Source organism: Rattus rattus, chromosome 5 (genome assembly GCF_011064425.1).
Source record: "Rattus rattus isolate New Zealand chromosome 5, Rrattus_CSIRO_v1, whole genome shotgun sequence".
NCBI lineage: Eukaryota > Metazoa > Chordata > Mammalia > Rodentia > Muridae > Rattus > Rattus rattus.
In genome coordinates this window covers 154627762-154645148 of record NC_046158.1, presented here as the reverse complement: position 1 = coordinate 154645148, position 17387 = coordinate 154627762, and the positions used below count along the sequence as shown (strand labels likewise).

The following is a 17387-nucleotide window of genomic DNA, read 5'->3' as shown; positions in this document are numbered from 1 at the left end:
TGGAGTCTGGAATTCCAACATTTAATCTAAAAAGCTAGCTTTTGCTCTCTGCAGCTGAATTTGTTTCCTGGACCCCAGTAGAGGCCTGGGACTCAATCCCTGTTGGGATCTTCCTCCACCCTACCTCACCCCCAAGCCCTCACTGCCGGGTTCTGAACAGAGAGGTGACTGGTGTGCTAGCCAATGACAGACTCCCCACAGGTGCACTCCACAGGTCAGACTCCCAATTGCTGCTGGTCCTCTGCCTTGTCACCTGTGCTCAAGTTCTCTGAGAGTCAGGTCACACTCTCTGTCCCACTGTCTTGAAGTTAGCCCCTGTCCTGTCCTGCCTCCGGTGCCCCAATTTACCCCCAACTCTACGCACGCAGACAATCCCTCCTGGAACCGCAAGGACCTCACAGACTCGCCTCTGCCCGCAGCCTCACCTCCTCTACCTCCACCTCGGCCTCGGCCTCCTGTGCCACTTCCTTCCGGCCCTTCTTCTTGGCACCCGCCTTGCTCAGCCCGCGGGCCTCTGTCTTGCGCGCCTTGGCCTTGGGCTCGGCTTTGGGGACTATGGGCTTGGGCTCCAGAGTGGCGGGCTTGGCGGGCACCCGGCTTCGCGGCGCAGGGGACTCCTCTTCCTGGACCGTGGCGGAGACGGGGGACGGGGGCTCCGAGTCGGATCGCGGGACCTCGGGCTCGGGCTCATCCTCCAAGGGCGGTGGCTCGGGTGGCCCGGTGCGCACAGCGTAGCTGTGGTAACCGCGGTACAGTGCCACCTCAGGCTCCCGCGAGGGCGCGGGCGGTGGCTGCAGCGCCTCGATGGCCATGTGCTCCGAAGCCGGACGCGCGGGGCTACGACGGCCCGCGCCATCCGATGGCGTGGCGGGCCGGCTGCCCTCTCCACCGGGCTCGCCGTTCCAGGCACCCGGACTCAGCAGGCCGTCCTTTGACGATCCCGGCCGGGGTCTCTTGGGTTGCGGGGGCGTTCCGGCCGGAGAAGGGGGTCCGCCCTCGGGCTGCGGGGTCTCGCGCTCATGCAGCTGCGGGCTTTCCCGGGGCCGTTCCGGGAGGCCGGCGCCCGGGCCCCGCTCCCGGGGCTCCAGCAGGCTCTCTGAGTTCTCCAGGATCTCCTGGAGCAGCCGACGCTTCTGATACTCCGGACCTGCCAGGGAGAACAGAGAGAGGTAGGTTTCGAACCCACAGCTTTCCAGGCTGTCTTGGGCCAGCAGAGTAGCGTCCATGAGTCACGTTCGTTTACTCGGTTGCCACTCACTGCACGGAGGATCAGATTGGTGGAACAGTTTTAATAACTCCGTGAGGTGGGTGAGATTAGGAATTCTGTTGCACAGAGGAAAAGGAAACGCAGGGAGTGTAGTTTGTCCAGCATCATACAGCGAAGGGCCGAGATGATGTGCTTAGCTGATCTCTTTCCACCTTTACGTCTGAAAAGAATTTGGCTTAATCACACTATTGGAAGTTTTTGTTTTGGTTTGGTTTGGTTGGGTTGGGCTTTGGGGTTTTTTGTTTGTTTTGCAAAAGCCACAACTGCAAAGGTCACCCAACGCAAGCTAGCGTCGTGCTTCCTGTGACCAGCAGGGGGCACACTGTGACCAGAAGACTCACCCCCTGCATCACAGACGGGCCACTTAGGATAGTGAGCTGCGGCCAGAATGGTGTTTCCAAAGCACTAATAGCATGTCGCTCACTTAAAACCCTTCCAATACGCTAAACACCAAACTCTACGTTCAGCAGCCGGCTCAGCTCTGCGAAGCACAGTCTGTGTCGCAGTCCCCTGTCTCTTTACTCAATTCACCCTCTGCTGCCTGTTGTATCATCTTGCTTCCTGAATGGAGCAAGATGCGTCTCCTTTTCCTCTGTGCAACCGAATTCCTAATCTCACCCACCTCACAGAGTTATTAAAACTGTCTGTTCCACCAATCTGATCCTCCGTGCAGTGGACGCTATTCCACGTCCGTGCCTTTGAATCTGCAAGCCCCCTCTTCTTGATCCCTCTGCCCAAGCACCCAGCACTTCCTGTGCAGTAGTTCTCAGAGGGCCGTACCAGATGCTCCATCACTTGCCTCATTGGGCGTGTCGTGCACGGGGGCCACCCAGACCCATGGAAGTAGACACTCATGAGTGGGCCCAGTCAGGGTCAAGTCAAATCCACAGACCTGACCTGGTCTCAGGGTCCCAGTCTGAACAATCAGCCCAGCATTCATCCCCTGTGTGAGAGGCAGTCACCAAGAGACATGGCCACTGCACGCTGACTGCAGCTGTCACATGACCCTAGTTCATGCCCATGCCACAACTCAGGGGCTGAGTGTTACCATTTACCCTGCACGACATCCCAAAGCTGGTGATCAGTGGGTAAGGATTTAAACATGAGTCGGTGCTATCCAGTGCAAGCTGCCTGTGTGACTCCAGCGCCATGCCTGACACATAGGCAGTGCCTGGTCCATTCTCCTCAAATTTTTGAAGGTTGCAGAGAGCCCTTTGACCCTCTCATGCACCAGAGACCTGCCCCTCATCCCAGCATCACCAGCACCCCACCCCCCACTCACCCCCCTCATCTGCCTTGCCCAGAGGAGAGTTAAGAGACAAGCTAGGGTGGGTTCCGCTTATAGCTGGGAACCTCAGCTATATCCCCAGTCTTGCGTAGAGGCAGAGATGTGCCCCCCTAAAATCTCATCTCCTGCTTACATCACACCCACAGGTTCCAAAACTCACAGGCATTCAGGGTTCCACTTAGGCATCTCCACCTTGCAGCAAATGAAGGACCCACCCTGGGTCTGCCCTGCCCACCCCTCCCTGCCTGGCCCTACCTGGCTGGTAGAAGTCTGGAGCCAGCTCCTTGGCCAATGTACGGGCAATGTTGGACTCCTGGTTGGCAGCCAGGGCAGCCTGTTCTGCTGCCTCGGCCTTGGCTTTGGCATGGCTTGTCCTAAGGAAACAATATAGTGAGAGATTTACAATCTAGCCCTCTGCCCGTCCTCCCATGGACAGGATTCTCACTTGGGATGTCAAAGAGTATTCCAGCCCTCTGGCCCGGACTATTGGGCATTTCCTAGAACAGTCCTCCCATCTCTAGGGATACACAGACTACAGTCCTTCAGCCTTCCTTGTAGCTAGGTATGGTCAGATGACTGCATCCTTCCCAGTGCATTCTGGGAAGACCTGAAGCTTGTTATTTCTGGGTCTGATCGATAAAGCCCTTTTGCCTGTTGCGTTTTAATACAAAGTTGTCACCCCAGCACAGTGTGTTTAGCCTCTTTCATTTCATAGTTCCTCTCTCCTCCTCTGGCCAGCCATTGAAATCTGTGGCCCCTTCTCCAGACAATGCTTTCTTTTGTTCTGAGGCAAGGTCTCATGATATAGCCCTGGGTGGCTTGGAGTTTGTTGTGTAAACCAGGCCGGCCTTGAACCCCTTAGAGATCTGCTCGCCTCTGCCTCTCAAGTGCTGGAAGTAAAATCTCACCTGGCAGAACATTTGTTTTTATGACACAAAATAAGAGACAGGCGAGATGGCTCAGCAGGTAAAGGCGCTCGCTGAGCAAGCCTGAAGGCTGGAGTTGAGTCTTGTGAACCACATAAAGGTGGAAGGAGAAAACCAGCTCCACAAAGTTGTCCTGCGGCCTCCATGCAAACACACACACACACACACACACACACACACACACACACACCCCATAGACACACATCAATAATAAGATCGATAAGGTTTCAAAGTACACGAAGCGTACAGAGCTGTGAGGAGCTGCAGCTGAATTGACACTGAGGAAACTATTGAAAAGAACAAATCCATGTGGCTGGAGTGATGGCTCAGGAACTAAAAACACATAACAGCTCTTCTAGCGGACCCGAGGACAGTCCCTAGCAGTGTGAGCACCAGGTAGCTCACAAGTGGCTTCAGTGGATCTGACAGCCTCTTTGGATTATCTGGGCACCTGCATTCACATGTGTGTACCCACACACAGACACACAAGGATTCCTCTTAAAAAGTAAACAAAAGAACAAAATCATAATACAGCATATATCCTTTTTTGTTTGCTTATTTGTTTGATTTTTTTTTCGAGATGTGTTGTAAAAATATATAAAATAGAAAGGTATAGGTGTCTTTTACCCTGCTGGGTCCTGCACCGCGGTGCCCAAGGTATCTGCTAGATATCTTGGCGGAAACACATCCCAACTCCTCAGCGGCCCAGAGTCTCTTGCCACCGCACACTTTCCTACACTCAAACCGTCACATAAAAGAATACACAACACAATAACTTTTGACCCAAATAGTAAGATATAATTGCCCACTTAAACATACAAAGCCCGGTACCATCCATCCCTTAAGAACATTAATAACAACCTGTAAATACACAGAGCAGAATCTTAATATCACCTGCCATGGCTTCTTACCCTCTCCTCTCTCCCGTCTCCTCCTCTTCCTTCAAACTTCTCTCCCGCCCATCCTTCCTTCTCCTCCAATGACAGGCCTCCTTCTATCCTGTACCTGCCCTTCACCTGTACTTTACAAATTCAATGGGGAGAAGGTTCTGGTGAAGTCACCTGATTCCTGAGTACTGACTAGGCAGCTGTCCTTGGGGCAGTGGAATTAGCATCAAAATACAGATAACTCCAGGGCAAACCACAACAGAGATGTGTTTTTCTATGTAGCATGGCTGTCCTGGAACTCTCTCTATAGACCAGGCTGGCCTTGAACTCAGAGATCTGCCTTCCTCTGCCTCCCGAGCACTGGGATTAAAGACACATATATCCCTTTTCACCAACATTAAAAATATCTATCAGGGAGCTGGAGAGATGGCTCGGCGGTTAAGAGCATCGGTTGCTTTTCCAGAGGTTCTGAGTTCAATGCCCAGCAACCACGTGGTGGCTCACGACCATCTGTAATGGGATCTGATGGCCTTTTCTACCATTCAGGCAAACATGCAGACAGAGCATTCACATACATACATAAATAAATCCTTTAAAATATATATCTATCAGGTATACTGAGCATCACAATGTGGAAGTTTAAATGAGCCTAACTGGATATGATAGCTCAAATCCACAATCCTACCACGTGTGACATGACCACCTGTGATTTCCACTGGAGATGGAGTCACAGATATAGCAAGTATCCCTATGGCTTGCTGCCTGTCCCCAGAATGGAAGAAACTGCTGAACTTCAGCTCACACATGCACGGACACTTGTGAACCCCGCCCAGTCCCTTAAGGCACCGGCCCTAGCTGCTGTGGGCACCAGTTGCCCATGATTCCATGCTACCGCAGAGAACTGCAGCCAGCGACGATACTGTGCTCAAAATTAAAGTGCCACTTCCACAGACTCCACCAGATGCTGGCTTACACCAGAGAGCTGAATGATGCCAGCCCACTCCCTCTGTGACCACCACACCTCAAGGGCACAGTTCCCCACAGTCCCCTGTGCTCAGACCAAACATGTCTGCAGCTGAGACCAGTCCTCGCCCGGCCCCTCCCTTTCCTGTGTATCTACTGCTGACTGCTCCCTCTCCGAGGACATTCTCTTAACAGTACTAACTTGGGAATCACTACCACACGCCATGTTTCTAGGGACGTGAACCTCCTAAATTCTATCCACAGAATCCACGGTGACCTGCAAGTTAAGAAATGCGGTAGAGGAGCCGGAGAGGTGGTTCAGCAGATAGGAACATCGGTGCTGGGTATCGAACCTCATGGTGGCTTGCGACCACCATCGATAACGTCAATCTTCTGGCCTCTGTGGGTACTGCATACACATGGTGCGCATGCATTCAGGCAAAACACCCATACACGTAAAAATAACTAATAGAAATATTTTATCAAAAGAAATTCAGTAGCTGGGCAGTGGTGGTGCATGCCTTTAGTCCCAGAACTTGGAAGGCAGAGGCAGGCAGATCTCTGAGTTTGAGGCCAGCCTGGTCTACAGAGGGAATTCCAGGATAGCCAGGGCTACACAGAGAAACTCGATCTCAAAAAAAAGAGAGAGAGAGAGAGAGAGAGAGAGAGGAGGAGGAAGGAAAAGGAGAAGGAGGGATGGGAATGGGAGGAAGAAGAGGAGGACAAAGGGATGCAAAGAATCAGTAGAGTCAGCCAAATATTAGACCAAGCCTGGGGAGCCCTGCAGATGACAGGGAGGAAGGACCAAAGGAACCAGAGGGATCAGGGATACCACAAGAACACAGCCTACAAAATCAACTGTCTGACCTGGACTCAAGTGGGCTCACAGAGACCAGGAAGCCTGTATTAGTCTGCCCTAGGTCCTCTACGTGTATGTTATGATTGTGTAGCTTGGTGTTCTTGTGGGATTCCTGAGAACGGAAGCTGGGCTGTCTCTGACTCCTTTGCCTGCCTTTGGGACCTTTTTATCCCTACTGGGTTGCCCTGCCCAGCCTTGACGTGAGAACACGTGCCTGGCCTTATTGTAGCTTGCGATGCCATATTTAGTTGATGTCCCTGGAAGATCTGCTCTTTTCTGAGGGGAGGTGAAAGACCGGGAGGTTGGATCCAGGGAAAGGAGAGGTGGGGGCAGGGAGGGGAAAGTGCAGTCGGGATGTAATATATGAGAGAAGAATAAATAAAACAAAAAATATTTTAAAAAAGAAAGGAAAAAGAAAGAAAGGAACTTGGCAGAGGCCTGAGCCTGCCAGTGTGTAGAGGGAAGGCTCCCCTGCAGGCCCACGCTGGAATGCTACAAGAACAAACTTTACACATTTGTTGTGTCACACTTGACATTGGAGAGATATTTGTATCAGCTGTTGGCACCGGTCAAACATGACTAACAGGGGAGCAAAGCCTACCCCAGTCACAGCCCGGTCTATAGCAGGCCAGGCACTGTTCTGAAGGAGTTACGAGGCTAGCTCAGTAATCATGGGAATGACTTAAGAAGCTGGTCTTCCCCTCCCCTCCCCATTTTAGATAGGAGGAAACTGAGGCACAGGTGGGCTGATTAACCTGCTGAGAGGCAGCCATGGAATGTGGAAGTTGGAAATTTGACCCTAATCCTCAATTCTGTGTATTTGGTCACTGCTCTGGAACTTGCCTTCAGATGTGGCGGACACTGACCACGCAGACTTTGGATAAAGTAGCTTGTTCCCAGCCATGTGACAGCAGAAATCTCTGGTTACTACTGTACATATCTATGACATCTACTAGAGGGGCATATAGAATCCAAAGAGACAGTACGAGAAGACGTCTGATAGAGTGTCTGTGGAGGTTGGCGGCTGGGGAGGTCCAAGTTCAGTCAAGCAGGCATGGGACTCCAGACTTGAAGAAACACGGCCCTCAGGCTGAGCAAAGGTGGAAGAGGGGGGGCCCAGGTAGAAGGAAGGGTACATATAGTTTTGCTGCTGTTATAAATCGTAATGTAAATATTTGGGGGAGATAGATGTTTGCCAGAGGCTCCGAGATGCACAGGTTGAGGACCGCTGATACTGGGGCTTTGAAATGAGAAGAGCTCTAGCAAATCTGAGTTATTGAATCTCTGCAGATGTGCTAATTCGTAAGAGAGATGATATACACATGGTTTTCCTCAGCCTCCAATGCTCAGCAGGCCCCAGGGAGAGTCCCCTTAAACTCCTACAAACTAGGGGTGTGTGTGTGTGTGTGTGTGTGTGTGTGTGTGTGTGTGTGTGTGTCCGCAAGATGCTGAGTATATGCCATGTGCACATGTAAAGGCACATGTAGAGGCCAGAGGTTCACATCTGGATGCCTTTCTCAGCTGCTTCTGCTGTTGCTGCTGCTGTCGTCGTCGTCGTCGTCGTCGTCTTCTTCTTCTTCTTCTTCTTCTTCTTCTTCTTCTTCTTCTTCTTCTTCTTCTTCTTCTTCTTCTTCTTCTTCTTCTTCTTCCTCCTCCTCCTCCTCCTCCTCCTCCTCCTCCTCCTCCTCCTCTTCCTCCTTCCTCCTCCTCCTCCCTCTTCTTTCCTCCTCCTCCTCCTCCCTCCTCCTCCTCCTCCCTCCTCCTCCTCCCTCCTCTTCCTCCTCCTCCTCCTCCTCTTCTTCTTCTTGAGATAGGGTCTCTCACTGAACCCAGAGCTTCCCATGTTGGCTGGAATGCTTACCAGTAAATCTCCTGGACTTCCATGTCTGCGGCACGTGCCCCCAATCCCACCCTGCCCAGTAGATGTCATAGATACTCAGAGACAAGGCCAGCGGGTTCTGAGGATCTGAACTCAGGTCCTTATGCTTGTGAAGCACTTCACCCACTGAGCCTGTTTGTTTTGTTTCCTGTTTAAATCTATGCTCCCCTTTCTAACCGTCAAAACTGCCCTGAGAGGTAGCTGTTATGTAAGTGCAGTTGCTGAAGAAGGGCTTCTTGCTCAAGGGTGCAGCATGTAGCTAACGCAGGTGTTAGCCACGGGTGTGGCTCCTTTGACGCCCTGATTATTATCATAGAGACTATTCCATCATCCCTCTTTCCAGAGGACAGAAGAAACCGCCTGAGTTGCACAGTGCGGACGTGACAGCATTGTATGATTAAAGTCCATGCTTGCCTTCATGTCGTAAGGAAGAGTGGAGTCTGACCTCCAAATCACACAGGTCAGATTCCCAGGCCCCGCTCTCTCGGCCAGGCCACACCCACTCATTGCTGTTAGCTTCAGGACTGCATCAGTCCCGTGGACAAGCACACGGGCATCTGGGTACACAAAAGATCAGGAGCTCCCCAGGTCATGGTGCAGGGCAGGGCGTGGGGATTGGCAACTATGGCCTCCAGCTTTGGCTCTGTGGGTTCAGGTGAGGCGAGACATTCAAATGCCAGAGTTCGGTAAACAAGACCAGCCATGTTTTATTTTATTATTTTGCTTTTATTTTTCTTCCATTTGCCTGTGGGCCGTGTGCGCATGTGTTTTGCATGTGTGGGGGCACACACGTGTGAGTTCATATGTGTGCTCATGCGTTGGGAATCCTCCTCAATTGCTCTTCTACCTTACTCATGGAGACAGGGTCAACCAGAGTCTTGCTAGACGTTTGCTCTAGGCTCCAATCTCTACAAGCAGTTACAGGAGTGCTGCCACGCCCACTTGGTGTTAACGTGGATGATAGGGGCCGGGACCTCTAGCCCTTATGATTGTGCAGTGAGCGTTTTCACCACTTAGACACCCAGCCCCCCAAAATCATATTTTAATCCAATATTTTACTGTAAAACTGATGTGAAAAAAGCCAGATGAGCTAATTAGGAAGAACATTTTAAATAAAGCCTAATTGGTCTCTGCACCTTGCCTTGTCCCAGTTCAACCCCACTGGGACCCTAGAGCTCGGTATGTGGCCTTCTCTTTGTGCCTCAGTTTCCCCATCTGTAGGATGGAAACCATAATCCTCTCCTAGTTTCTGAGAAATTAAATGAGCAGCAGGTGGGAAGTGTCCCCCACATCATGATGACAATCTAGACAGGTGACGATGGTGGTGGTGAAGGCCGAAAGATATTTTTGACATCAGAACAGAATGGTGGGTGAGTCACCCCCTGGTCAGTCTGACCCGTGCGTGGGTATGTGGGAGGAAAAAGCCCTGTGTTTTGGGGGATACAGTTCTCTGGGAACCTGAAACCTCAGGTGGTGGTAGAGAAAGAGAAATGCTAGGCCAACCTTCCTGCTGAGAAGATGCCCTTTTTTGGTCATAAAAGCTGAGGGAATCTCCTTTCTGATGCCTTGGGGAACTGGCAGCCTGCACCCAGAGCCCTCAAGGATCCTGGGCACTGTCGCTAGGGCAGCCAGCAAAGGCACGGAGATGGAAGTGGCCACAGCACAGGCCCCAGCATCGCCACCACTGGACACTCATCGGAAATGCAAATTCTCGAGCTATGCCAGAAACCTACTGATTCGGAATGGGAGTGACCTATGCCACCTAACCCCCAAGCTATACAGCCACTCTGCTTCCAGGTAGAGAAGCAAGTGTCCACAGAGCTGAGCTTAGCTCCCTCCTAGGCTGTCCCCAGCCTGCCGGTGAGAGCTGGAGTGGGAGCTGTGGATGGCTGTCTTTAGACACCAATGTTCTCCCCAGTCCAGGCTGTAATAGGAGATACTGGACTACTTCCTTCCCTCTACCCCAGACCACCCCCCATATCCAGATGGGTCTCCTAGGGCAGTGCTGGGCCTGCTAGGGGAAGGAAGGGGAGCAGTAATTGGGGCAAGGGGAGGGGCAGGGAGAAGATGCTCTTCTTGGTGGCTTTCGGATTATCTTTCAGCAGCTGGGTTAAAAATAAGGCTGGTCGTTTTGGAACGGTGCAGGGCCATCACTCAGCGCAGCCACCTTGGGGAGCATCCCCACCCAGCTCCCTTTTCCCCATCGCTGGGCTCCCAGCTGCTTAATTAAAGCCAGTCTCTTCTCCCTGCAGTCCACACCACACGTTAGCGGCTTTGAGGAGCCGAAAGGGGGTGCAGTCCGACTCCAGGACTTAGCTTGGTCTGTTCCCTAGCCTGGAAGACACTTCCCATCGCTTTGGTCATTCACTTGTTACAACTTGGTGGGCTGTCGATTGTGAAGCAGGCACGATTCTAGGCCCCTCAAACACAACTGCCAATAGAACACCCCTGTACCCCTGTTGAAGTTAATACAGGGCTCGGCCAAATAGAGTACATGGTCAAGTACAGCCCCTGACTGTTTTGTACCAGCCTGGCTAAAAGTGGTTATTTTATTAAGTGGTTGGAAAGAAGGAGAAAAAAAAAACCAAAACAGCCAAAGGACTAATATTTTCTAATGTGTGAAAATGGTCTGGGATTCAAATTTCACTGTCTGAATAAAGTTTTAGTGGCGTGCAGACACACTCATTCATTTGTGTACTGTCTGGAGTTAGGTGGTTGCCATAGAGACCGTAGGATGAGCACAGCCAGAAGTATTTCCCTTCTGGTCCGTTAAGAGAAAAGTCTGCAGCCCTCTGCTCAATGCAGAATGAAATGTTTCTTTTCCTCCAGAGATCACTAATATTCATCTGGCTATCTGCTCAGCACTTTGCACTCTGTTTGTACCATGGGCTACTGGACGGGCATGAATGTGGTGGGGTACTGTCACATTCTAGGGATCCAGCCATCTTGCCCACCAGGTGTCCCTGCCATACACCCCACACAATAGCAGGAAACGAGTTGTTAAGCTAGTCAGCTAAGCGGCAGGGGAGAGGGCTCACTTGGTAAAGTGCTTGGCGAAGCACCGTGCATGCAGAAGAACCTGAGTTTGGATCCCCAGCACCCAACATTAAAAACTAGGCTTGGGGGTTGGGGATTTAGCTCAGTGGTAGAACGCTTGCCTAGGAAGCACAAGGCCCTGGGTTCGGTCCCCAGCTCTGAAAAAAAAAAAAAAAAAAAAAGAAAAAAAGTCTTGTTTTTGGGGTTGGGGATTTAGCTCAGTGGTAGAGCGCTTGCCTAGGAAGCGCAAGGCCCTGGGTTCGGTCCCCAGCTCCGAAAAAAAAGAACAAAAAAAAAAAAAAAAAAAAACTAGGCTTGGGGGCTGGAGAGATGGCTCAGTGGTTAAGAGCACAGACTATGCTCCCAGAGGACCTGAGTTCAAAGCCCAGCAACCACATGGCGGCTCACAACCATCTGTAATGGGATCTGATGCCCTCTTCTGGTGTGTAAAATAAATAATAATAATAATAAAAAGCTAGGTTTGGTGGCATATATCTGCAACCCCAACCCTGGCGAGGCATAGACAGATGAATCCGTGGGCTTGCTGGCTGGCCACTCTCGCCAAATTGGTGAGTCCAGGTTCCGAGAGAGACCCTGTCTCTTAATAAATAACTAGAGTGGGTTTCCCCGTCCACCTTTACCCAAGTTCTGAGGACTGAACCCGGGTCTCCAGGCTTACAACAAAAGCATCTCCACTCGCTGAGCCAGCTGGCCTGCTTTCCACGGTTTTAAAGGAACTCTGAATCACAAAAGCTTCAGACGACGCTGAATTACCCTTTTCTTTTGTTATCTGGTCTTCGGGTGTCATATCTAAGAACTCTTGTGCCTACACCAAGTTCACAAAGATTTCCTTCTACCATCTCATCTGTGTGTGTTTGCAGTTTCCATTCTCCTATTTAGAGATGTTCAGGATTGCTTCTAAAAGGGGAAAAATTAAACGGACTCTGTCATCGATTTTTTTTATAAGTGGGAAAACTGAGGAAGAGAGAAGTCAAGTCACTTACCCATTGGATTATTAAAGTGAGAGTTGAGCCTTACATGGCCCCTGCTCTGGAAAGATGAAGAGTCTGGGGGGAGAGATAAGACAAGGTGAAATGTCTTGAGAGTAGAATGAAGGGAAGGTTGCTGGGAGGGGAACGCCCCCTGGGCACGTTACACGGCCATAACTGGCATCTTATTTGTATTTTATAATATGTAAACACAGATATAAGTTTATTTTCTCATATTCTAAATTTTAAAGATATATTTTATAAATATTACGTATCATAAAATAATAATATTAATTCTCTATAGGAAACTTTGGAAAGCAAGTAGTTTTATAAAGGAAAAACTGCTGCTCATATTTTAGTGTTTGGAGGTGTTAGGAGCACAGGCCTAATTCTGGGTGGCTTGAAATTCCTGTGCCTTGATTTTTCCATCTATAAAATCATGATATAAACAGCCCTGCAGTTGTAGCATAAAGTTCCTGAATTATACAGCCAAGCAACATACAGAAACCACTTGGAATGGGGTGGGCCCTGTTATGATGATTAATCTCAGTTAGCAACTTGGTGGGATCTAGACCCAGGTGGGAGACAAACCTCTGAGCACACTTGTAGGAAAATACCTTGTTTAGATTCATTGAGGTTGGGGTTGAGGATTTAGCTCAGTGGTAGAGCACTTGCCTAGCAAGCAAAAGGCCCTGGGTTCGGTCCTCAGCTCCGGGGGAAAAAAAAAGATTCATTAAGATTCATTGAGGTGAGGAAACCTGCCCACTATGGGTGGCACCATTCCCTAAGCTTGGGTCCAGACTACAGAAAAAGGAGGAAGTGAGCTGAACACAAGCATTCATTGTTCTCTGTCTCCTGACTATGGATGTGATGTGACCTGTCACTCCAAGCTCCTTCTCCCTCAACATCCCCTCTGAGATGGCCTATACCCTCAAACTGTGAGCCAATCAGAGGTGGCACTGGGGTTGTAGGTTCAAGATCTAATCAGTACCCACCCCCCAGTCCTATGCAGAGCCTCCCCACCATGGAAGCTTGTTCTAAATCCCTGCAGGATGGGGTAAGGGGTGCAGCTCCAGATGATTGTGTTTTATTTAATGATGGTCTGCTTAGGGGAGAAGCCTCCTATACAGAATCTGTTCCAGTGAGGGAGTGGGAAGGTGAATGGAGACGCAGTCCTTCCAGCCTTAGATGCAAGATGTAGCGGCCTTGGCTCCCTACATTCAGCCTATTGTCCTATTCAGGTGGCTGAAAACTAGTCCCAGATACCCACCTCCTGATCACAGGAACCTGCGAGTGTCCCCTTACATGGCAAACAGGCCTGGCAGATGTTGAGTCGGATTTGTGTGGGGTTAGGTAGGCCCTACATGTAATCACAGGTACAGTAAGGGGCACACCAGGAAGAACTGGCAGTGGGGAAGAATTGATATATGGAGACCAGAGGTGTGCCCTAAGGATGCAGGAATGGCCACAAGCCAAGGGTCAGAGTAAGGACCGTTAGAAGCTGGAAAGCAACGGCTGGACTCTCCTCCCAGAGCACACGGTAAGAACCAACCCTGCTAACATCGACTTTAGCCAGTAACATTCCTGAAAGACCTTCCAGCTCCAGAAATAAGAGAAAGATCCTCTGGTCCCGAGTTTGCTGTCGTTGGCTATAGCAAGCACCAAGAGGAAGCTGTAACTGCTAAGATCACATTCAACTCTGAGACACCCCAGTTCCCTGGAGGAGAAACGCTGGCACAGAACACTCACGTAAAGGTTGCAGCTCGAAAGAGCTGAGGCTTCTCCAGTTGCCAAAGTGTGGTTCTACTCCAATATCACAGTCTTTTGTATAACTACCGGGCCCCACGGACCAGCCTTCAGTCACAGTCCAGAACAGCCAGCGACTGAAAATGGCCTTAAGCCAATCTCTTCCTCCAGGGGTGTTGTGGGGACACTACATCCCTGTAACCCAGAATGGGTGGTTACCAGCAGGATCGCTCCCCTGAGGTGGCTGGTCTGTGGAGAGCAGTAGTTATGGATAAGTCTATGAGGTTGGGCCACACTTGGCAACTGGAGAAGCCACAGTAGGGGATCATGGGCCTGCAAACCCACCAGAGCTGGCTGTGCAGAAGACAGGGGCCTTCAGGACCACTCAGGAAGCTTCCCTTCCTAAACAGTTCATTCATGGGCTGAGATACATATTCAATCTGTTCATGGGCTACATATATACACAGCATGCTTGCCTACCATTTGTCAAGCCTGTTTCCAGCCCAAGCACCAAATGGGGAAAAATACACTTCCTTATTTTGTTTGTTTTTTTTTTTTAAAGGCAGGGTCTCTCTATGCAGTCCTGGCTCTCCTGTAATTTGTTATGTAGACCAGGCTGGCCTTGAACTTGCAGAGATCCTGCCTGCCTCTGCCTCTTAAGTGCTAGAGTTAAAAACCTGAGCTACCACACATGACTGGAAAAGTAACCCTTGCAGGGACAGCATTCAGAAGCCACCATGCTAATGAACCAACGGATGTATTAGCTTAGGAGCCCACCTTCCTAGCGGGTCCATCGCTGTCTGGTTTGCTAACAAGGCTGTGAACACAAAGACTTAACTGAGCCATCAAGGTTAGGATCGTGGGCTCTGTGATCACGTCTTGTGGATCTGAATCCCAGATGCCCTCCCCCTAGACCCTTCCTGTGTGACCTGCACAGATCACTTAACCTCTCTGTGCATCCATTCTTCTTCTGAAAAATGAGGGTAAGAGGCAGATTTCTCAGGTGACTCCTGAAGGTCACACTCTGGTCTAACGTCTCTTTGGACGTGTACCAAGTCTAGCGGTTTGCTCTAAGAAACAAGATCTGTCCGAAGTGATGGACGCTGCTTAGATATAAGTTTATAAAAGAGCGTCACTCCTCTCTGGCTTGCAATCTGCACTAACAGGTGGGTAGTCTGGATGGCCAGCCCACACACGCCAACGGGAAAGGGGTGAGCCTGGAATTCCATTGCCGACTCCCACCAAAACAGGAAGATGGAAGAGGGCGGGCCATAGCTCAGAGGTCCAGTGCCTGCCTAGCTAATGCACAGCAAGCCACACAGCAGCCAGTAGGAGAGCCCCCTCAGGCTTACGGGCTGACTTAATGTGGTGCCTGGCAGAGCAGGCCTCCCACAAATGGTAGCTGCTACTTTTTGCTGACGGGGTGCTTTGTGTCTCCCCAAGGGTTGAACTTGCCACCCTGGGGTGTCTGGGTCTGCTGGGATGTCTGCCCCAGAGCTTGCTGACTTAGCTGTGAGGGTGCTCAACCTGCCCCACCCACCTGGTGAGAGTGAGGCCATGGCATCTAGCAGACCCAAGTCAGCAGACTGGGTGTGTCTAAATAAGGACAAGGCGCCCAGGATCACTCTCCCTGAGCCCCAGGAATGTGACAGCTGAGCCCTCTCCGCTCAGCACCGCCCCCACCCCACCCCACCCCACCCCACCCCCGGCCTCCAGCCCCTCCCCAGGTCGAGCTCAGCTGTGGCATTCCAACTTTCTCCAGAGGAGCCCCCAGTGGCACCCACACGGGCCTCAGCCCCACCCCAGGGTGAATGGAAACTGATAAGGACTCTGGGAGGAATTCCAAGTAGCTCCCATATGCTCTCGGGACCTGGCAGCCTGGGCCCCAGCACCTCCATGGAGACCCTGCAGGAAGAGGCTCCAGAGGGAGCCCTCCCGCCCACAACCAGAAATCCCACTCCTGGTTCCAAAGGCGGTCCTAGTGGCAAAGCTGATATAGGTCATGGCAGGCTACAGAAGAGCTGTTCGCCACCACTGTCTCTCACCACGGAACCTGTCAAGAGCTACCGTGATGAGTCCTTGCGTATGGGATGGTGGAAAGCCAACAGCCACTGTGAGACGCACGCTGTCAGGGGACCTAGCCCAGATGTGCCTGCTGAGTGACGGTTTGAACAGGGAAACTCTGGTGACACATGACCTGGATTCCAGTCGTCCCCCGGCCCTTCAACTTTTTTTTTTTAATTACATTTGTTTACTAGCTGATTGGTGTGTGAACACGTGTGTGGTTGCATTCATGTGAATGCTCCTGTGTGTTTGTCTAGAGGCAAGAGGAGAAGCCCTATTTACCATCCTTCAGCTGCTGTCTACCTTTTTTGAGACAGGATCTTTCACTGGCCTGGAGCTCCCCAAAGTAGGCGAGGCTGGCCCGCCTGTGATCCCTGGGGGGCACCGTCTGTCACCTCTTTCCCCAAACTGGCATTACAAGTGCATTAACAGACCCTTCTGTTGGTGGTCTGTTTTTATTAGATTTATCCCATTTTTATTTCATGTGTGCAAGTGTCCTGCCTGTGTGAATATGTATGTGTACCATGCATACCTGGTACCCACAGAGGCCAGAAGAGAGCACCAAATCCCCTAGAACTGGAGTTAGAGATGCTTATGAACCACCACGCGTCTTCTGGGAATCGAACCTGAGTCCTCTGAAAGGGCAGTGAGTACTCTTTTTTTTTTTTTTTTTTTTTTTTTTTCGGAGCTGGGGACCGAACCCAGGGCCTTGCGCTTGCTAGGCAAGTGCTCTACCGCTGAGCTAAATCCCCCGCAGTGAGTACTCTCTTTTTTTTTTTTTTTTTTTTTTTTTTTTTTTTCCGGAGCTGGGGACCCCAGGGCTTTGCGCTTCCTAGGTAAGCACTCTACCACTGAGCTAAATCCCCAGCCCCCGCAGTGAGTACTCTTAACCACTGAGCCACCTCCGCAGTCACAGCTCTACTGAGCGCACCGTCTCATCAGCTCGCACCCTACTTTTTCCTTGCTCTATGACTTCAGACAGGTTGCTTTACTTTCTGTGCCTTGGTGTTTCCCTTTGTGAAATGGGAGAAACCCCAAAGTCTTGGTATCTGGGGCACCAGAGACCATCGGGTACCTGAGACCATAAGCAGCTGTCAGTGACTATACCTAGAGCCAACCAAGACTCCCCAAACCCGGGGACTGTACCGCACCAGGAAGCACACTCAGGCGAGAGACGACCCTGTCTCGCTCACAGCTAAAACCCCCGCATCACTGACTGAATACCATGCCCGGCACACAGTAGGTGTACAGCTGCAGCAGTGAACTTCACACCCAACACATAATAGGTGCATACGAGTTGAGGTTTTTGCTCTGGATGTAAAGGATTTGACTCAGATTTTCCCAGTAAGAATAACCCAGCCACACAATGAAGGTATTTAAAACCAAAAAAAGTAAGGAATTTGATACAGTAGTTCAGAAACATTTGCTGAGTCTTAAGAGGTCACAGGCCTGGGCCTGGAGTGGTAAAAAGAAGGAGCATGAG

At 50.8% G+C, this 17387-nt stretch overlaps 1 protein-coding gene across 1 annotated transcript in view; it reads right to left on the bottom strand.

Annotated features, from left to right (window-relative positions):
- The window catches only part of Jph2 (junctophilin 2), a 65507-nt gene that overhangs the window by 2698 nt on the left and 45422 nt on the right, over positions 1–17387 (bottom strand). Inside the window, exons 3-4 of the mRNA XM_032902503.1 lie at positions 2811–2929; positions 426–1147 (exon numbers count right to left, since the gene is read on the bottom strand). Coding sequence (XP_032758394.1) covers positions 426–1147; positions 2811–2929 — 841 coding nt within the window. The remainder of the gene's footprint in view (positions 1–425; positions 1148–2810; positions 2930–17387) is intronic.